At 38.8% G+C, this 22,419-nt stretch overlaps 1 protein-coding gene across 2 annotated transcripts in view; it reads right to left on the bottom strand.

Moving 5' to 3' along the window:
* Positions 1–457: 457 nt before the first annotated feature.
* The window catches only part of ddx52 (DEAD (Asp-Glu-Ala-Asp) box polypeptide 52), a 35,141-nt gene continuing 13,179 nt past the window's right edge, over positions 458–22,419 (bottom strand). For both annotated transcript variants that reach the window (XM_073053349.1, XM_073053350.1), the window contains 11 exons: positions 20,727–20,870; positions 19,792–19,903; positions 19,267–19,339; positions 16,620–16,823; positions 10,886–10,976; positions 9,686–9,808; positions 7,429–7,579; positions 4,449–4,524; positions 3,267–3,338; positions 1,868–1,960; positions 458–998 (listed from right to left, as the gene is read on the bottom strand). In XM_073053349.1, coding sequence (XP_072909450.1) covers positions 932–998; positions 1,868–1,960; positions 3,267–3,338; positions 4,449–4,524; positions 7,429–7,579; positions 9,686–9,808; positions 10,886–10,976; positions 16,620–16,823; positions 19,267–19,339; positions 19,792–19,903; positions 20,727–20,870 — 1,206 coding nt within the window. In that variant the 3' untranslated portion in view covers positions 458–931. The remainder of the gene's footprint in view (positions 999–1,867; positions 1,961–3,266; positions 3,339–4,448; positions 4,525–7,428; positions 7,580–9,685; positions 9,809–10,885; positions 10,977–16,619; positions 16,824–19,266; positions 19,340–19,791; positions 19,904–20,726; positions 20,871–22,419) is intronic.

The raw sequence follows: 22,419 nt of genomic DNA, 5'->3' as shown, positions 1-22,419 counted from the left end.
GAAAGCTTATTAAATTATCTGAGATAAATGGTATATTTAATGACTCTGTAAATTAAATTAAATGGTGACAAAAATAGCTTTTTATAGGGGCTCCCTGGAGAGTGTAAGTGGCAGCAAATGTCACTAAAGTAACTGTGAAGTTGTTTGATCACTGGAAAAAGCTACCTGGTTTATGATTATTTTTTAAAGTAATGAAACTTCTTTACCCAAACTGTCTTCTATGAGACATCAGACTCACGTCATCACACTGACTCATGTGCGCTGTCAAGATGACATGACAAACCAGTGATGGGAAATAAATTCCACATAGATTATAAATAATTATATTTTCATTGAAAACTGTAAAGTACAAAGAGGAATACTGGAGGTATTAAGAAACTAGCTTCTTTGATTCTACATTCACTTTCATGTCCCTGTATTAACCATAATGAAAGATCAGAGAGACATTATCCAAAGCTTTGACGATTATGAAATACAAAGTTTTATTTACAATCCTTCTCATACAATGATATAATGCACTGTTAAAGGCCAATTTTGCTCCAAACAATTATGTATTCTTGAATTAAAAAATATGACATTTTGATGATAAATCACCTGTCATAGCTTTTCTGTATACACATGTTCACATACAACAAATTCTTACCAAAATAATTTAAAGTATAAATCTAATATATCAGGACTGTAATTCTCTATGTCAGAAAAAAATGAATGTGAAATTCACATCCTCATTGGTATGTGATATTGTAGCACCTGTTAATTCTGAACAGTTTAAACATACAATATAGAAGAGACCACATAAGGGTGACATTTCACTCTTGAGAATTCAGAGCATGCATCAGCAGTTCTGCTATCAACCACAGTCTGCACAAAAGGCATATGGCTATAAAACCTTCAGCATTTCCAACATCATTGGCCGTCTTGTGGAACCTTATTAAGAACTGGTGACTGACGTCTTCTGGGATTTTTCTTTTTTCTTCTTACTCTTCTGAATCAATTTTCTGTAAACAGTAAAATTAACAGTGCTTGTTCACTAACTGGGATCCTGAGACACAGCAAGAAATATATTGCAACATTTCATTCTTTTTTTATATATATGTATTTACAATTACTTCTTCAACAACCCTCCTGGGTTTTAATTAATGCACTAGTTCTCCCTTTACTAATTACCATTTGCATCTCAGCAACTACACTAGAGTTAATGAGTGCTGTATGGAGTTACATGTTCAAAATTATCGAACTTGCTTCATTCAGGAAATGTTTCTTGTTATAAAATGCAAAAACTGTGATGAACTAAAACAGTAGCTTGGTTTCCCTCTCCACAGGTGCTGGCCTAATCTGCTGAGCAGCTCCATCATTTTCCTTTATTTCAAAAGTTTTCAAATAACATTTATACTAAAACATAATAAGAAAACTGGATGACTAAATTCAGAGCACTTTTATACCAAACCATCACAGTAAATTAAATTTTCACGTTAACAATGTAATAACACTTCTAACATAGTACGCAGAGTCCTGATTGTACAAATTGCAAGTATTAAAATGAATACAGAACAGTAGACTTATCTTTTGAGACAAGAATTCAAAAATAACTAAAGATGAGTTTACCCAATTAGCATTCAAATGCTTCACTTAAAAAAATACAACCCAGTCCTTATAAATGAATTTCCAGACCAGAATTTATATAAATTAGGGTACAAGAACAACTAGTGTACCTTGGTTAGTAAGCTTTCTGAATACTCAGTCTGGCATCAGGCTCACAAAGAACAGTACGGGAATTTTACTTCAGAAATTACTTGATTTGTTAAGCAACTTAATGTACTTTATTTGTTGACAATTTAATAAAAAACAAAATTTTAAAAAACCTTACTTCTTTTTGGCTGCCATTTCTAGGAAGTATTTTGGTGTGGTCTTGATGGTGGCTCGTTTGATTGGATTTTTGATCAACCTTTTTCTTTGTTTACTGCAATGAGGGCAGGATAGAAGCTATTACTACAAAGTCATACTGTTAATGGACAAGGTTTTAAAAAATCAGTACAAAACCTGAAACAACAAATTAAAAACAGAATAAGAATGTGAAGGACATGCATTCAAGCCCATTCCAGAGATTGCAGCTTTGTACCAATGCTGTTGAATAGACCAGCTTCAGAGAACCCAACTTCCACCTTCCCTTTCTTTGCAATTATTGGATACAGCCTTGATGTCCCAGTTCAATAATGCTGAGGTCAAGATACAACATTCCTAAACCATTTGTCTTCTGCAGTGTAAAGACTGCCATCTATTTGGTGCATTATCCAAATTTTCTAATGGAAGTTGTATATGGAAATAGACTGAGTTGTTATCATTCAGTGTGAGGATGGATTTACTTAGGATAGACAATGAGATCATGCTGATTGATGGAAGAAAATAATATACAATGTGATTAAAACACAATTTTAAAAAATAAAGCACAGCAATCAGAAGGAAGAATAATTCAGAAATAGATTTATATGTGGCCTTTTCTTATTCTGGACAATGGATGCTCTAATGTATAGGAATGAAAAATAAAGGATCAATAAAATCAGAGTGCATTTCAAGATCATTTTTGTTAATTCTGCAAATGTCTTTTTAGTAAGTGATTTAACATGTTTATCATTGTATTCAAAGGAAAAATACCAAAAATCAGAGGAACCTTTAGATCAAAGCTGTTCAGTTAAAAAAGCACTTGCTGCAATAGCAGGGTACCTAAAAGAAATACTGCTGAGCAGACCCAGTTATTTCTTTAATTTGCAGCCTTAAGAATGGAGAAGGAACTGTCTATATGTGGACCCTTTCTGCCATTTACCAACCCAACTACATCTGCCCATCCATCTACTCTTGCCACATCTTCAGTGACTGCTTTAGCTCTGCTGATGTGACTACGTAAATTCATTTTTGAAGAAGCACAAAAATGAGATGCAAAGTAAAGACTGTTCAAATAGACTGTTGAAATGTTACCCATGCATTCAAAGGTATCACTTGACCTGCTAATGCTGTCATTTTCTCTTTTTAGTTCAAATTTACAACATCCACTATGTTATATTTCTGGGTAAATTCAAGAACGTTGTGTTTGTGGGGAACTACATAATTATTTCTAAATGATAATGTAGTTATTAAACTCGAAGTAGCAACAAATTTAATCCGATTTGCCAAATATGGTCGGTAACAATCCAGCAAACTTGACCGCTCACTCAAGACAGCTAGAAACAGCATTCCTCATCTTAATACATAATAAAATCACAGACATTTACCTTTGCAATTTATCTATTTGCATCATGTAATCTGGTACAGGGCAGCCAGCTTGTTTGATGACATTTGCTATGCTGAATAAATAGAAAACAATATTAAACTAAAAAAACCACATTTCTGAAAAATTTAATTACACTCTAAAAGCACTGCTAAGTATAAAAAACTACGGTATTCATCAAATTCCTGCATTCTATCATGAAAGAAACAATGAACTGCCCCAAGTATTTTGTTGGCCAAACAGGGAGAAAACTATTCACAAGGATCATCAGCACCAACTGGCTGTAAAGCGGCATGAACAACTCAACCCAACCATCAACCACCCAAGCTACTCAATTTCTGAGTTGTTTTCAACAATGTACTATCTTGCTAATGTGATCAGAACAAATATGTTAATAATCATTATTTTTGAATGCAATATGGACTGATGACCAGTTGCCAAATGTTTTGATAAATTAAGAAACTGCAATGAAAACAAATCTAGAGCCAGCCTCTTCCCACGTAGGTTTAAAGTTATTTGAGTTACACCTTGGATTTGCAGAGGTCCTTACTCTTCACTATAAACACTGATTTTGGCTGCTAGCATTGCAAGCAACTTAAATAGTGCAACAGAAACTCACACAAGAGAGAACAAATTAGAGAATTCCAACATTAGCTATTTTGTTCCTCACAAAACTTAACAATATTTCTCTAAAATACAAGTTCTCCATGCAAACACAGAGCAAAAATGTTATAGTTGGTGTTCCCTAGTTTTATCAGTTACATTCTGACACTCGGCACCTTGTGGAGTGTGGGTGGGAACTGCAGCTCGAGCAATTTACTCTACAGTTGGCTTGCCATATAAAATCCACAAAGCAATTCACTGACATTATTGCTTTCTAATTAAAAAGAATACTTGTATTTTCATTTTAGGTAATAATTTTAAAATATCAAGTACTTGTACAATGTGAGTAACAGTTTTGCATTTGGTCAGTGAGCATGAACAATATATAAAAACAGCTTAAGATCATAGTGAGGCAAATATTCAGCTCTATTATGCCTTTCACCATACTGAATATTAACTTTCCTATTTAAAAAAACTACCATAAAAATAGGTGTGCTTTTGCTCTGCGTACTCAGCAAATGGATTAGCGTTCCTCTGACAATTCAGAACACCTAATTTTCTGAAGTTTTATGTCCAAACTGACCTTCGCAGTAGTGGTTTATCATCTTCTGTGAAAAACGTAATAGCCTTTCCTTGGTGACCAGCTCTTCCAGTACGTCCTAGTCATAACAGAACATATGTTACCAATGGTTACTGGCTTTTCATGTATTGTAAAATAGCGTCAGACACAACGTAAGGTGGCAGAAATAGAAAACTGTCAAAGCAGAATAAAAGGCAGTTTTGCATAATGATAACAAAATAGAGAAAGACTGCATTCTGTAGGATTGAAAAACAACTTAGAGGCTTTAGTGCTGGAACTTTAACGTGTGCTCATCCAAACTGTCAAAAGCACATCACTGTATAATACGACAAAAACAGAGTGAGGCAGATACATGAAAATCCCAGGCAATGTAGAAAAGGGCCACAAAATAGTTTTCTTGTGTGACATACGGCTGAGTTACAAGTAAAGACTGGAAGTAATTTTCAAATTTGACAGGCAATGGAGGCAACACTGCAGGACATGGATAGAAGATAAACAGCAATAAGGTAAACACAAGACACTTACATTAACAGAAGGTGGTGGTGGTACAGGCTTTCAAATTGGCCAGCAAAATCTTTATACAAAAAAAATCTTATAAGGATTCGTAGACAAATCCTTGGAAACGATGAATATCGTTATGGGGTGACTGTCCGCATAGGATGGTTGAGCCCAATGGGCCAACAGATGCCTTGGACTTGCATCTATTCTACTTTCAAATATGATTTTGTTCATATTATTATCAAATTTGCTGGCTGCTGCAACTTCTGGTAATGCTTAAACAGATTATAATTCAGTAGAACGACATGTATTATCAACATCAATGTTCGACGTTTTGAAGAGCAGTAAAATAGCACATTAGAAATCTTGCTTTCAACAATGTTAGGATTATTATTTTTGTCTACAACTGAAACACTGAGCAGTGAAAATGAGCAGAAGCTTGAACAGAAGTGTCATCAGCTTGCAGGGACGTTCCCTTGGGAATCAAACAGAGTTCCTTGTGACATCTCCACACACCTGAGACCAAACTGTTCAGTTATTCCCTCAGGTATGGATGGTAAAAGTAATTTTCAAAAATGGTTTTCTCTTCTTCATAAATTGGATGACAACTATATTTACCAATAATACTAGATTAAACACTCAACAAGATAAATCTCGCACACAAGAGATGATCAGCTTCCTGAAAGTGAGCAACCTGATACTTTTTCACATAATTTTACTTTACTTTATTGTCACCAAACAATTGATACTAGAGTGTACAATCATCACAGCGATGTTTGATTCTGAGCTTCGTGCTCCCTGAAGTACAAATTGAAGTACGTATAATAAAAATTTAAATTATAAATCATAATTAGAAAATAGAAAAGGGAAAGTAAGGTAGTGTAAGTCAGGTCCGGATATTTGGAAGGTATGGCCCAGATCCAGGTTAGGATCTGTTCAGCAGTCTTATCACAGTTGAAAGAAGCTGTTCCCAAATCTGGCCGTATGAATCTTCAAGCTCCTGAACCTTCTCCTGGAGGGAAGAGGGACAAAAAGTGTGTTGGCTGGATTGGTCATGTCCATGATTATTCTGGCAGCACTGCTCCGACAGCGGGTGGTATAGAGTCCAAGGATGGAAGATGGTTTGTGTGATCACGATCTTCTGCAGTTCCTTCCAGTCTTGGACAGGACAACCTCCATACCAGGTTGTGATGCACCCTAGAAGAATGCTTTCTATGGTGCATATATAAAAATTAGTGAGGGTTTTAGGGGACAGGCCAAATTTCTTCAGCTTTCTCAGGAAGTAAAGGTGCTGGTGGGCCTTCTTGGCAGTAGACTCTGCTTGGTTAGACCAAGTCAGGTCATTTGTGATATTCACCCCGAGGAACTTAAAGCTTTTGACCTGTTCCACCTACGCACCACCAATGTAGATGGGGTCATGCGGTCCACTACTCCCTCTGAAGTCAACAACCAATTCCTTCGTCTTGCTGACATTGAGGGATAGGTTATTGTCTTCGCACCGTGCCAACAGGTTCTTAATTTCCTCTCTGTACTCAGACTCATCATTACCCAAGATATGGCCTATAATTGTAGTGTCATCAGCAAACTTATATACTGAGTTCGATGGAAACTTGGCTACACAATCATGGGTGTACAGTGAGTACAGCAGGGGGCTGAGTACACAGCCTTGTGGGGCACCGGTGCTCAGAGTGATTGTAGAGAAGAGCTTGTCCCCTATCTTTACAGCCTGGGTCCTGTCTGTGAGGAAGTTGAAGATCCAGCTGCAGATCTGAGTGCTAAGACACAGGTTTATTTTATTTAAATAAACAAATATTTATTTGTGTAACTATCAAGAGGCTTTATCAACCTATGTATTTTCTTCTATGAAGGTAATTAAAATCAACTGGTCAGCTTTTTCCATGATAAAGTGTGCTCTGGAGGTGGGATGGAGAATGTTGCGAGAGGTCTGGAACTTCTGAAAGAGGTCAGATCTGGTACAGTATACAATTTTTGTGATTTAGATGAAACCTCCTACAAAAAAATTTGAGTTTCACTGGCTCTCTTAAGTGCACAAGATGCTTTATCTCATCTGCCTATTACTTCCCCCCGGGTCCACTCCTCCATCCCTTTCTGCTATGGTTCACTCTTCTCTCCAGTCGCATTCCTTCTTCTCCACCCCTTGACCTTTACCGCCCAACTGGCTTCACCTGTCCCCTTCCAGCTAGCCTCCTTCCCCTCCCCCTGCATTTTTCGTTCTTGAGTCTTCCCCTTTCTTTCTCAGTCCTGAAGAAGGTTCTCGGCCTGAAACGTCGACTGTTTATTCATTTCCATAGATGTTGCCTGACCTGCTGAGCTCCTCCAGCATTTTGTGTGTGCAACTTTGTTCAACTTACCGCAAGACACAAATCCATCTACAAAAAGCTCAAAATACCCTCATGCTAACCAGTATATAGTTTCTTCAAACGACTGCTATTTAACAAAGCACGAGGAAAAATTTCATACGCACCGATTCTATGGATGTATTCAATGGCACTGGTTGGAAAATCATAGTTGATGACTAAACTCACTCCTTTGAAGTCGATACCTCGGGCCATGAGTGCAGTGCAGATGAGAACCCAAATTTTTCCTGCTCTGAAGCTGAACACAACATTATCTCTCTGATGGGGGAGAAAAAATACATGTTACTGAAATAGATCCATAGAGTGTCAAACAGAAAACTCAAGTGGGATCTGACTATAATTTTATGTAATACCAAGAATGGCACAATTCACTCGCAAATACAGTTATTGCTGTTCAGGGTACAGAAATTTGCCCTTACAGAATTCACAAGTCACTAGCCAAAAAATTGAGATGCAGAATAAATGCTTTCTTGGAAAAATATGTAAATAAAACACAAATTTTTCCAACTTGCTATTCTTGATGCATACATAGATGTTGTAGCTTCATGTCAGCAAAATCAATAAAGCTTCTCAAAACATAACCCCTCTACCTGTAATGCAGGGGTCACCTGTAGCTTTATATAAAACATGTAATGGCAACAAATGTTCCTCACTCAAGTAAGCATTACCCCAGATTTCATTAATCTTGTATTAGACATAGCTGTTGGATATGCAATACAAATTAGCTTTAAGTTAGAAAACAGTCTCTTCAGTACTCTCAGTTACTTCACGCCACGGAAACCGACATAAACACTGGCCTGATGAGCCTATAAGGCTTGGGACAGACTTTAACTAACATTTTGTGACTGAGGTTGGCAAATGGGCGTCACTTTAGTGTAGTGGTCAGCATAACTCTACTACAGCTCAGGGAGTTCTGGAGTTCAATTCCAACACCACCTCTAAAGAGTTTGTATGTTCTCCCCGTGGAATTTGTGGGTTTCGTCCCACAGTCCAAAGGCGTACTGATTGTAGGTGGTCACTGTAAACTGTCCTGTCATCAGCTGTGGCTGAATCGGGGGTGCTGGGCCGGTGGGGCTCATCTCAAAGGGTCGATAGGGCCTAACTCCATGCTGTATTTCTAAATAAATAAATTACAAACAGATATTTGACAATGAGACAGACTACAACAAGCCATTTGCTACTACCAAGCACAGAGAGAGCAAACTAGTTCAAATCCACAAAACCTTTTTACGAGTTGTGACACACATGGAATGAAAACAAGGAATATGATTTCCCTAAAGACAGCAAGCACAGAACTGATGGGCCAAATGACTTCATCAGTGCCATGATAACTCTTTAGCTTGATATATAAAGATAGAATGTTTAAAACATGAAAGACTAATTCCATCCAATTTCCAAACATACACAAATCTAGGCAGCACCTTCTTTCCTGAAGTTCTTTGTGCAAAGGGATACATAAGGGGGATCTGCTCAGTCCCAAGTTATTCATCCATTCTGACCTAAAAGCTGTCCAAACATTACATCAAGTTATAATTTCTTCTGAGATTTTCACTGCTGACTTTTTTTTTCTCCTAACGTAGGAATATAACGCCATAGCTCAGCCAATAGGCTAATTAAAAACTCTAAATTCACATTCCAATTTCTGATATAAATTTTACCCACAGAATCACTTGAATGACCAAAGCACAACACTGTGCAGCAGGACATTTTCTTCATCACTACTGTTCACCTATTGAGTTGAAGTAGGCAATATGCAAAAACAAATAAAATGGACCCTGCTTCTTAAACAAAAATCAGAGCTTTGATAACCTAATCTGCCTTCACACAGCAGCAATCCAGCCTACAAGGTAAAGGCTTTTGTCTTCCTCAATGAATGATTTTATGGATTCAATTGGGTGAATAAAGAGAAATTGATGCTTTCCGAAACCAAAATATTATTTTAATAATGAGCTAGGCTACTTATCAATGAAAACAGATATTATAGTTTATCTCTAACAACTGTGACCAAAACCTAAAGCATTCAGAGAAGGCAAGTGTGCCTGATCCAACATGGTCTTGTTAATCCATGCCCATTGAAGGTCTGAAGCATGTTAACTTCATGCATCAGTATTCTCAATTGAGTTGGCAATGTATCTTCCTATAAATTGTGTTGTGGGTGAATTACCAATACCATATTAATGCCAAAGATAAGATTTCATTTTTATTCAGTCCCCCAAAGACAATTTGAAATACTTAACATGGTCAATGGTTAATATCTAATAAATGTTATTTTCTTGCAACTAATAAATTACCTATTATAAATTATCTAATAATTTATTAAGTTATATTCCTTCAAACCTTGTACAAGAAAATAAAAGCTAGTACCTGTTGCTGTGTTCTTTCTGCATGGATAACTTCAACGTTAATACCTTCATAGATAAACTCACGGAAGAGCTCTTTTGCTCTTTCAATGGACTGAACAAAAACCAGCACTGGAGGTGAAAAACCCTTAATTTAAAATAAGCACAGTTTAGCAGATTCACAATTTAATGCAGTTGGCTTAGTTAACACTGTGACAATCGCAGGCTGCATCCCCAAGCAAGGAAGCACTCATATAATACTGAGAACCCCACACATTCATCCTTACAAATGGTGTGGTACAAAACATTTGCTGACAGTAAGCTGGTCTTGACATGCAAGCATTGATAGTTAAAGATTAATGCAAGAGCAGGAAACTCAACACTGCCCAGCAAGGGAAACTTGTCTTCGTAATGAAGGAAAATACTCAACCACCATTACCCGGCCAAACCCTCACGGACCTGCCTTCTCTCCACCCCTACACAAAATTTTCAATATTTTCCCAATAAATAGATGGCTGTGTGTTGGAACAGTGATAGCCCCAATTAACAAAAGTGCTCTGACCATTTCCTAGAATTTGAGGCAGGAATGGAAAATTGAGCCCAAAGGAAGAGGTCTGAATTACACTTACTATCTGCTATTTTCAATTGAATATTGAGCACCTGCTCATAGTATGTATCACATAAAGACAGCAAGCACGAAATGAGTATATACTCTTATAGGGTTTGAAGTGATAGGTAGGAATATTTGATAAGGCAAGAAGAGAGACTTTTTTTTGAAGTGACTTCAAATAAGACACTACAGTGTTGAGATGTCAAAGTTATTAACTGGTGCCACATAGAGGAAAGTGGTGAAACTACACATGTACACAATGCCCTGAAGTACCTGGAAAATCCAAGAAAGATTCCAAAATAGGATTTTTTTACAATCAGAAATATTCTTAAAGAAGGGCAGTATTTTAGTTCTGGTCATTGTTTACTTGCCGATAACATTAATAGTTTCAATGTCAGCCTGGGCTCAATATCTCAATGCCACTCTGCTACAACCCATCACTAACACTATTCAATTAATTCAATCCTGACTAAGACTCTAGCAGTACACGTATGACTTCTTAAAACATGAATATTGCAATTCAGATGGAAGATCTTCTAAACTTGTGCATTGAAGAGCCGTGCAGGTAGCAGTTATACTGGTGATATGGGGCTTATTATCTCAAACATTATATACCTTTTTAATGAGGTCTCGCATTGCCAACAATTTTCCACTTTCAGTACCAACAAAAAGTAACTCCTGCTCAACAGTCTCCACAGCAGAGTTCCTACAAGGAAAAAATATACATGTTTAATAGAACAGCATTATTTAGAGTGCAACAGTTGGAAATCTGAAAAACAACAGAAAATGCTGCAAGTGATCAGCTGTTGAACAAAAACGATGAAACAGCCATTTACTTCTCAGTATGTACGAGACCTTCTAAGCACTTGTGTTTGCTTGATATAATTTACAATCATTTCTGCTAAAGAAAAACATCCAGTAAACAACTCAAACATTTTTTTGCGAATAAAAGCAGTCTAGAGATTACACAGTATATCTATTTCTAGTCAAAATAAGGAAATACTGTATATTATACTGCATAATATCATTAAAAAGGAGTGAATTGCACAAAACACAAATATCTATTGGCAATGTCAAATTTTCAGTTGAACTTTTAATTATTTTAATTAAATCAAACCATAATTAAAATTGATTGCAACACACACAAAATGCTGGAGGAACTCTGCAAGTCAGGCAGTATTTATGGAAGTAAACAGTCAACATTTCGGGCCGAGACCTCTCATCTGACCTGGAAGGGAAGGGGGAGGTGTCAGAATAAAGGTGGGGGGGGGGGAGAGAGGAAGGATAGCTAGAAGGTGATAGGTGAAGCCAGGTGGGGAGGAGAGGTAAATGGCTGGAGAGGAAGGAATCTATTAGGAGAGAAGAGTGGACCATAGGGGAAGGGGAAAGAGAAGGAGCACCAGGGGAGATGATAGGCAGATGAGAAAAGGCAAGAGGCCAGAGTACGGAAGAGAAGAGGGAAGAGGGAGGGAATTTTTCTTACTAGGAGATATTGATATTCATGTCATCAGGTTGGAAGCTACTCAAAAAGAATACAAGGTATTGCTCCTCCACCCTGAGGGAGCCTCATCATAACACAAGAGGAAGCCATGGACTGACATGTCAGAACAGGAAAGGGAATTAAAATGTTTGGCCACCAGAAAGGTCGGCTTTTGACAGTTAAGAGCGAAGGTGCTCGATGAAGTGGTCCCCCAATTTACGGTGGGTCTCACCAATAGAGAGGAGTTTGCGTTAAAGAGTACTGAATACAATAGACAACATCCGCAGAATGACAGGTGAAGTGTTGCCTCACCTGGAAGGACTATTTGGGGCCCTGAATGGGGGTGAGTAAGGAGGTGAGTCAGCAGGCCACTTGTAGGTATTAGCCAGGAAGGAGATTAGTGGGAAGTGACAAATGGACAAGGCAATCACAGAGGGAATAATCCCTGCAAAAAGCAGAGAGAAGGCTGGAGGTAATGATGTGTTGGTGGTAGGATCCCTTTGGAGATGATGGAAGCTGTGGAGAACATGCTGAATGTGGAGGCTCATGGCGTGGTAGGTAAGAAAAAGAAGAAATCTATCACTGTTAAGGTGGCAGGAAGATGGGCTGAGCTAAAAATTGAATGATTGCAAGAAAATTATTGAATATACTTTATATTATATGTAGAGCTGTTTTCACCTTTATGCACATTTCAAAAGCTGAACAGTGGTTTATGTTTACAGTATACAACAAATGTAATCTCTCAAATATTACCAACAGGTAAACCGCAGTAGAGGATGTTGAGATGCATCCTAGGCTGCTATGGGAGGCAAGGGAGGAGAATGATGGGGGCTATAATGAGGATTTTAAAGTCTTCACTGGCCATAAGTGAAGTACTAATTTATTGGAGGACATTAAACATGGTATAGTTATTGAAGAACAACAAAGATTAGCAAGGTTATTGATTGTATGTCAATGCCAGTCATAGGAAATTTATTGAAAAAAAACTGAAGGGCAGGATTAATTGGAAATGCAGAGATTAATTTATAAATCAGCAAGCATAGTTTTGATAGGGGACTATCCTGTCTGATAAATTTAATTGATTTTTTTTGATGAACTAATAAAAATTTTTATTGATCAGCACAGTGCAGCAGATATTGATTTCACGTTCATGGATTTCGGTAAGGTACTGTGTGGAGAGTGGTCCAAAGGTTTTCGGGTCATTCACAGCAAATTCAATCTAGAAACAACTTGGAAACAGTGTGATGGTGTAAGTTGGTTATTATGATGCCTCTGCACCACAGAGATCAGCAATGGGACCCATATATTAACAAACTAATGCAGGAGGAATGATTAGTAAATTTGCAGATGAAAATTGGTACTGCCACTGATGGCAAGGATAGTCTAAAGCTACAATAAGATACTGATCACTTAGAAAGGTAGGTAGAGCAATGATAGATGGAACTTTTTAAAAAATCAAAGAAAACAGCAGATGCTAGGCCATTGAAATAAAAACAAAATTGCTGAAAACAACACACAAAATGCTGGAGGAACAGCAGGTCAGGCGCCATCTGTGGACGGAAATGAACAGTCGATGTTTTGGGCTGAGACCATCCCTCAGGATTTGTGTCTCTCATGTTTCCTCAATGTCAGACAGAATTTGTAGATGTGGAGAAGCAATTAGTTTTTGGGTCTGGGATCATTGTGAGAACCGGGAAAGAGACAAATACAAGTTACACACATAAAATTCAGGAGGAACTCAGCAGATCAGGCAGCATTTATGATCTGACCTGCGGAGATCCACCTTCATTTTGTGTGTGCTGCTCTGGATTTCCAATATTTGCAGAATATTGTGTTCATCAAATACAGGTTAGTTTTTTCAGTAGGAAAGAGATATATAAACCAAAGGTAGTATCTCTCTGATAGGAATCCAAATGTTTCTGTGGAGTCATTTAGTAGCAAATCAAGCTTCATTGTTGGTTTAATGTGCTGTAAATGAAGAGGTGGGAAACTCAGTGTTACTCCTACAGAATGAACAGATGCTAAGCAGTAATCATCAAATCTGAGCTTCTGGTTATCACCTTCTTAAATTCACCACACTATTCCCACTCCAGTCTTTCTGTTCGTAGTCTGCTGCAACAAGGCCTACTACCATTGAGCAAAATAATACCTTACCTTCCAAATGGGTACACAGTAACTCTCTAAACTCAAATCAGATTCTCAGTCTGTGTAGCCTCCAACCTGATGGCATGAACATTGATTTCCCCAACTTGCGGTAATTTTCCCTCTCCCCCTTCCCTTTTCTTCAATTCCCCACTCTAGTCACCCTCTTCTCCACACCTGCCTGTCATCTCCCCCTGCTCCCTTGATTCCATGGTCCACTCTCCTCTCCTAACAGATTCCTTCTTTTCCAGCCCTTTACCACCCATCACCTCCCAGCTTCTTGCTTCATTCCCCCTCCCCCATCCACCTGGCTTCTAGCTTGTACTCCTTCACCTCCTCCCTTCCTTTCCCATCCTAATGAAGGGTCCCACCCGAAACATCAACTTTTTATTCTTTTCCAGAGATGCTGCCTGACTTACTGAGTTCCTCCAGCAATTTGTGTGTGTTGTTCTGGATTTCCAGCAACTGCAGAATCTTGTGCTTAGGTTGTCTAACTGTACTTTCATTCTTTCTATTATACTGCAGAAACAAGCAAGCTTAATGTGGTCACAAGAGATTTTGCAGGTGCTGGAAATCTCCCAAAAAGCTACGTCAAGATCCATCAGATCCCGATACTCCCTTTGTTCTACACATCCCTCCATCAACTTCTCTCCAATTGAAGCTAACTTTTCCAGTTCTGAAAGAGAACCTTTTACCAGAAACTTTAACTGTTTCTCATTACATGGCTGCCAGCTGATCTGCTGGGTGGGATGGAATTCAATCTTGAATCAGAATCAGGTTTATTATCACCGGCATGTGACGTGAAATTTGTTAACTTAGCAGCAGCAGTTCAATGCAATACATAACCTAACAGAGAGAGAGAAAAAAAAATAAAAGCATAATAAATCTTTCTAAATATAAAATGTACTTTGGGAGGACTAATAAAGGAAGGACATGCATAATATGAAAGGCAGGCTCTTTGGAAGTACTGTGGATTCTGGTTAATTGGGACACATTGGGACCAGTACACTTTGGCCCAATTAAGCGGCTGTCTCAATTAGCTGAAGTTTCATGGGAATAGCTAAAATGACAATCTATCATTTAACTGAGTAACAAATTATGTATTTAAATGAAATATAAAACCAATTAGAACACTACCAATACTATTGGTGATTGACTGTCATATGGCAGGAAACCTGCGTAGGAGAGTTTTAAAGTGGAAAAACTGTTGGACTGCGGCGGTTCCACTCTCTCGACTTCAGAAGTCTGGGTCCAGAGGGACGACTAGACATCACATCTGGGATCTTCCCTGGTTGCAGTGGATGATGACTTCTTTTGTGTCTCACCACCCACTTCGCTCTCCATGTAGCGTGGCAGAACTGCCTTCCTGGCCATTGGATCTCACTGTAAATCTCATCCACCCAGTCCGCTGGAAATGACTTCGCGTACTAGGATAGGCATGTCCTGTCTCACTGGGGTATGAGACCCGCCGGCTACCCTCATCTGTTTTAGCCCACCTGTTGAAGTGGTGTACCCGAGTGTGGCCGCTGCAGCGTACAAACAGCTACTTGGAGCCACAGGTGAGAGCTGAATGTCCGGTCGGGACCAAAGGTAACATTCCAGAAGATTGTCAATGCGTTCAAATTCTTCATAGTTCAAAGTTGCTGAGGTAGTGAAGTTGTTTTATTTTCACTCCTGGCCGTTTCTGGCATTTCCAAGTCTGAATGCTTGAAACTGTAGTGAGCAAAACAGTTCTGAATTGTCTCAATGCTTATTTTTCGCCAACTATCCATGACAAAAATCACTGCCTTTTGTACACAAACACATGCAACTGATGCTACTCAAAAAGTGTTTCCTCTAAGCACTGTGTAGTATCTTTAACAGCCACGCGACTGATGCTAGTTAGAAAATGTTGAGTTTCTTCACCCAATTAAGCGGTATATTGTCCCAAATAAATGAAGGGAATCACGACTATTTTCTCAATTAGTTTTTATTCTTTAAGAGTTGTTCCAAGTAAGCAGCTGCCCCGATTAACTGATGGCCCAACTAACCAGAATCCACAGTACTAAGAAACAGAGGGACCTTAGTGTAGAAGTTCAAAAATTCTTGAAAGCTGTAGTACAGAGATGAGATAGTGAGGAAGACAAATGGGATACTTGTCTTCATAATCTAAGGCATATGAAACAGAGAGTTATGGCACAACTTTATAAAACATTGGTTAGACGACAGTTTGAGGACTATATACACTTCTGGTCACTGGAATACAGGAAGGACCTGATTGCATTGGAGGGGGTGCAGTAAAGCTTCACTAGGATATTGCCTGGGATGCAGTGGCTCAGTTAAGAGCAGAGACCAGACAGATTAGTTTTTTAAAAACTTGAAGCAAAAAAAGCTGCTGAGATGAGGAACTAATGTAGGGCATAGATCGGTAAATAGTATGTTCCCATAGCAGAAATATCTATAATTAGAGATAGGCTTGGGTCTGAGAGGTTAACAGGGGAATCTTTTTCCACTTAGGGAATGGCTGGAATCTGGAACACACTGCCTGAATGAGAGATGGAGCAGGTGCCCTCACAATATGAAAACATCTAAATGAGCACTTGAATTGCCATTGCATAGAAAGTTACAGAGCAAGCACTGGGATTAGTGAAAAGGTACTTGACGGTCTCCATGGGCATACCAGTATGACTAAAACCAGGTTAGTAATTAGTGTACTAGACAACATTCCAATGGTAATCCTTTCCTTACCTTATACCGATTGACACTGAAACCACGTTGTCCAAGTTCAGCTTGCACCACTGCTCCACATCCATCGCAAATGTGGCACTGAACATAGCTCGCCGCACATTATGAGAAGTACAGGCCAGGAAGATAGTGGCCAACTGATCTCGAAATCCAGATTTGCCATCCTCAAACAATTTATCCGATTCATCAACAACCAACCACTCCACCCTGCAATTCATCGATAGGAGCATTTTAGAAATCAGAACCATTTTACCTTACATTTCACTAAGCTATTTAAATGTTAGCCAACATAAACATACGCTATATATTATTTAAAGCCAATTGAGCCAAAAATTGAGTACCATCTTCAATCCCAGCAACCCCTGCACTACAGAAAGGTGGGGGTTTATTTTCTTAGAAAGGTGTCTGTATTATGATTTTCCATAACGTGAAGCTGCGTCATACGCACATGCATCAAGAAATGAGTTGAAAAGATAATTGTTGTGCTTACTTAATCTACATATAAATTCTGTAAGAGCACATTTTATTCTGTATCTCTTTCAAAGATTTTTGGGTAGCCATTTGCAAATTCCGTAACGATAAATTTTTGTTACCCAACTGGCTGTAACACAAGGTTGTCTGTACCTTGTAAAGAGCATTGTTTTTCAAGACAATGGAAATAATTGTTATACAAGCAAATCTGAAGACAAGCAGGGCTAAAGACCTAAAGTGAAGTTCTCTAGTGTAATATTCATCATTCTATTTTCTGCTAGTGTACAGTAAACCAGCATTTAATAAAAATGAATGAACTGCTGATCAATGCTTTTTTTTTACATGTTTTGAGATACAGCACAGAATAGGCCCTTCTAGCTGTGCCACTCAGTAATCCCCAATTTAACCCCAGCCTAATCACAGGACAATTTACAATGACCTATTAACCTACCAACTGGTACGTCTTTGGACTGTGGGAGGAAATCCATGCGGTCACAGGGAGAACATACAAACTCCTTATAGACAACAGAGGGAATTGAACCTGGGTCACCTGCACTGTAAAGTGTGCTAACCACTATGCTACCATGCCACTTGTGAGGCAACTAAATCACTACCTACTGAGCAACAGATTACATTCTAATCAATACACTTACATTTATTAAGTGAACCTATACTTCAACAACTTTGCAAGAAAATTGTTCTGAAGAAATACTTGCCTGCAATGGACCACTTCAAAATCCCAAAAAAGATGTTAGGAGTCATTCGCTCCGTCATAATGCATTCATAATTTGTTAAATGCTTATGGAACATGAAATTCAAAGTTTGTTTTAAGTATTCCTCCGAATATTGAGAAAGCTGCTAATAGATTTTCATCTTACGATGGTACATAAAATACGCAACTGATTTAATTTGTGGAAACAAACAAGTCGTAATACCAAGTTATGTCAATGGAGATATTTAGAAACGGTCCAGTGGTCTAACTCTTAGCCCTTAATTTAACATTTACTTGACCTTTCAGCTATCTCTCCTTCTTTTACAGAGAATGGCTGACTGGATAGCTTCAAAAGTAATACGTACCAATTCATGCCTCTCGTGATAGTCCGGTCTGAAAGTATAGGTAGAATCTTTGACTGTGGGCATCTCAGATAAGTCCATTGGCTCTTACTCTGACTACTAATACAGCACTTCTTAAGCAAGCATCACACACTAGCAATTAAAGGTGGTTATATTTAACTGATTGCTTATTTTCAAGCCAAGAAGCTGACTGTCAAACACCCACTGCCACTGCAAATGATGTCAACCATCTGAGCAGACTAACAATTAAATCTGGTCTGATTTAGCTACAAATGGGTTTCATAGCAAAAGAAAATGAGGAAATTCTATTACTTGTAATGGCATGTGATACAACAAACACCAATACATATCACCGTAATATGCAATAACTTCTGTGTTTGATTTAGTAGCCCACATTAAAACATAAACAAAATACAGAGGGTTTGGCAGAGTAGACTCAATGGACTGAATGGGCTAATTTTGCTCCTACATCTGATGGATTAGCTTTAGTAACCCAACAACAAGCATCTAAGGCATATGCTCAATCACACTGGCCAAGACAGAGTACAGGAGCCAAGATATAACACTACAATGGTACAAATCATCAGTTAGTTCACACTTGCAGTATCAAGTGCAGTTCTAATCACCACACTGCAGAAAGAATGCAGTCACAGGCACATTGCCTCTGTTATAAGGACAGATTGAATATGCTGTGCCTGTTTTCCCTGGAGTGAGGGAATCCAAGAGGTGACCTTATAGAAAGTTATAATGAGGGGCATAAGTAAAGCAGACACTATAGCCATTTCCTCAGGCTAGGGGAATTTAAAACTAGAGGACATCAGCTTACAGTAAGGGGGGAGATTTAAAAGGTATCTTAAAGAGTGGAACAAGCTGCTGGAGTAAGTGGTAGAGGCAAGTACAATTACTGCTTTTACTATTCAGTACATTGAGACAGGAACATGCATTTGAAGGGATGTGGGCCAAAGGTATACAAATGGGATTACTATAGACAGGCATTTGGACAGTATGGATAGATGGGGTCAAAGGGCCTTTTCTGTGTTGTGCCTAATCCTGATGCACAAACTAAAGATTCCAAATAAACTTGTAGAAAAAAAGAACAACAAACCTGCTGAGATCCAGTGCTGGGGGCTCTTGTTTTAACAGGTAAATCAGTCTGTTTGGAGTTGTCACCAAAATATCTGAAGACAAAGAAAAGCATTTCAATAAACATGGTAGCTAAAATCAGAAAAAAATGAACCAGTGTACTTATTACTGGTATTTAGAAACAGTGCCTCTTTACAAGAACACTTGCTGATGAAACTTCCTTCTGTTTCTACTTACTACTATTCTTACCCCATTACGAAAAATGAAATATTTTAAATGCAGACAGTTCCAGAGATACAAATTCCACTCAACAAAATCCTTTTAATACCCAACAAAACTCTTACAATACTTCATCATCCTTCAAGAGTAATAGTACCAACTAGAATCCAATCATAAGACCAAAAGACATGGGAGCAAATTAGACAATTCGGCCCATCGAGTCTACTCTGCCATTCCATCATAGCTGAATGATCAATCCTGATGTTAGACCCATCTTTTTCCCCACCAAATTTAATCTTTTAAGTTAGAGATAAGTAACATTACTCACCAAATTTATTTGATGTCTTGGGACCAAACTTTTTGGCAGCTTCAGCTGCTTTGTTGATCATGTGAATTCTAAAACCAATACCTTCAGAGAGTTTTACTAGCTCCCGATGAGTCTGGAAAAAGTCAAATTTTTAAAACAACAGTCACAATATTGGAAAGTGTTGAATTCTTCTTGTCCAGAGTACATGAAGATCAGCTTCTTCCTCACGAATGTACAGATTAAAGTTTGGATGACTAGGAAATGTACATAGGACAACTCAATTTATATAACACTTTTAAATGACATAAAATGTCCAAGGGAATTTCACAGGAACACATCAGATATAACCAACACAAGTCAAATCAATAGATATTAGTACAAGAGACCAAAAGTATAGACAGAGATTTCCCTTAAGAATCAGCCTTAGGACTAAAAGGCTGATAGGCATGAAGGTTAATGGACAGTATTGCAGAGATCAAGGCCAGGTGACCAACAATGAGAGGAATAGATATAGGTTCGCATCATAAGCTACCAGGTTTAAGAACACAATTTTAGGGTTGGAGGCTGTTCAGAGGCAGAGAGAGAGATAAAACAAAAGAGATTTCAAATTTGAGGAAATACCTTAAAGAAAAAGAAAAATCAAATTATTTGCATGGTTCTGGTTGCTGGAAGCGCAGAAACAATGCAGCCAGTTACTGAACTTTAATGCAACGCACTTCAAGAAACACTGGTGGCAATGCTGAGAAATTCAATATTACTGTCTCAGAATTTAATCTGCCCTGCCACAGTCGGGTCCAACTTGTTTCATTCACAAGATCAAAGAGTGCATTCTGATGCCTGCCTTGGCTTGAGAGTAATAATGCCAGCATTTTGTCAACTGTCTCTCACTGTGTGTCTCAAATAACTAAATGCTGCATTGAAGAATCATGCACCAACTCTCTAGTACCAACACTTACCTGACTGGCAAGTTCTCGAGTAGGAGATAAGATCAATGCCCTGAAGCCTTTGTTCATTGGCTGTTTTAGACACGTCAAGAGTGGAACGCAAAAAGCCAAGGTCTTTCCTGATCCAGTTGGGGCACAGGCCAGGATTTCACGATTCTATGAAAGATACATAAACAGTTTCAGGATAACATCAAGAATGTCGACAAGGTCTTCTTGTGGATCTTGATTGTTGGGGAAGGGGTGCAGGTAATATTGTGTGGTGGGGGATCATGGCTTTGTTGATGTTCAGTGCTGTAGATATGAAGTTGGGTCACATGCATGATTTTATTGAATGTTGAAAGGTACTTGAAAGCATAAACATTTATATTCCTCTACATTGTGCTCTTACAACCTTTTTTCTATCAACCTCAGATATGTTAATAAGGGCACAAATACAAATAGAATGGACCCAAAGAAATCAGTGCAGCTTGGGATCACTCAGACTAAAGCAAAGTGCCAAGAATTTATTGCTGTGGAATAAAGTTTAATGATAACTTCAATCAAATGAAGTTGCCTGATTTAACAGCAGCCCTACAATACCCTGACCATGAATATCAAGTGTGAAATTGTGATATCATAATGTGATGTCATTGTAATAACAAAGTTCCTATTCTCAACTTTGTTTAATGTGAACTTGCAGCACAACTCTCAGACCTGCTGGCTGGTATAGGAATCCTCCATTCTCTTACTCATCAGCATTATGTGAACGTGCTAAGACTCTACCAAGCCAAGATCAGATATATTCAGAAAGATCTGTACAACAAGGTGGAGGAACTCAGCAGGTCGGACAGCATCCGTGGAAACGAGCAGTCAACGTTTCGGGCTGAGACTCTTCGTCAGGACTGAAGAGGGAATGGGCAGGGGCCCTATAAAGAAGGTGGGGGGAGGGTGCGAAGGAGAAGGCTGGTGGGTGTCAGGTTAAAAACCAATCAGAGGAAAGATCAAGGGGTGGGGGAAGGGAAGCAGGGAGGGGATAGGCAGGAAAGGTGAACACACTCTCATTCGGATATGTCCATACATGGCCTCCTCTACTGCCAAACTCAGGTTGGAGGAACAGCACCTCATATACCGTCTGGGTAGTCTCCAGCCCCTTGGCATGAACATTGAATTCTCCAACTTCCGGTAATTCCCTCCGTCTCCCTTCACCCATCCCACTTTCACTCTGCCTCCTCCTCCAGCTGCCTATCACTTCTCTCATGATTCTGCCTTCTTCTACTACACAGTGCTTTCCCCTTACATTCCTTCTTCACCCTCCCTGCTTCCCCTCCCCCACCCCTTGATCTTTCCTCTGATTGGTTTTTAACCTGACACCCACCAGCCTTCTCCTTCCCACCCTCCTGCCACCTTCCGATAGGGCCTCCGCCCCCTCCCTCTTCAGTCCTGACGAAGGGTCTTGGTCCGAAACTTTGACTGCTCGTTTCCACGGATGCTGCCCGGCCTGCTGAGTTCCTCCAGCTTATTGTATGTGTTGCTTTGACCACAGCATCTGCAGTGTACTTTGTGTTTAAGAAAGATCTGGCTTGCAGTCAGATAATCCGCTGGACATGTTCAAGACAGAAATCAGTAGATATTTCATCACCAACATTACGTGCCGTGTCATATGACTGGGGTGATCACGGTCTTTCATCTATATCCATGACCATGATTGTTCTTGACAAATTTTGCT

The sequence above is a fragment of the Hemitrygon akajei genome, chromosome 8 (assembly GCF_048418815.1).
Source record: "Hemitrygon akajei chromosome 8, sHemAka1.3, whole genome shotgun sequence".
Taxonomy (NCBI): Eukaryota; Metazoa; Chordata; class Chondrichthyes; order Myliobatiformes; family Dasyatidae; genus Hemitrygon; species Hemitrygon akajei.
This window is presented reverse-complemented; position numbering and strand designations above follow the sequence as displayed.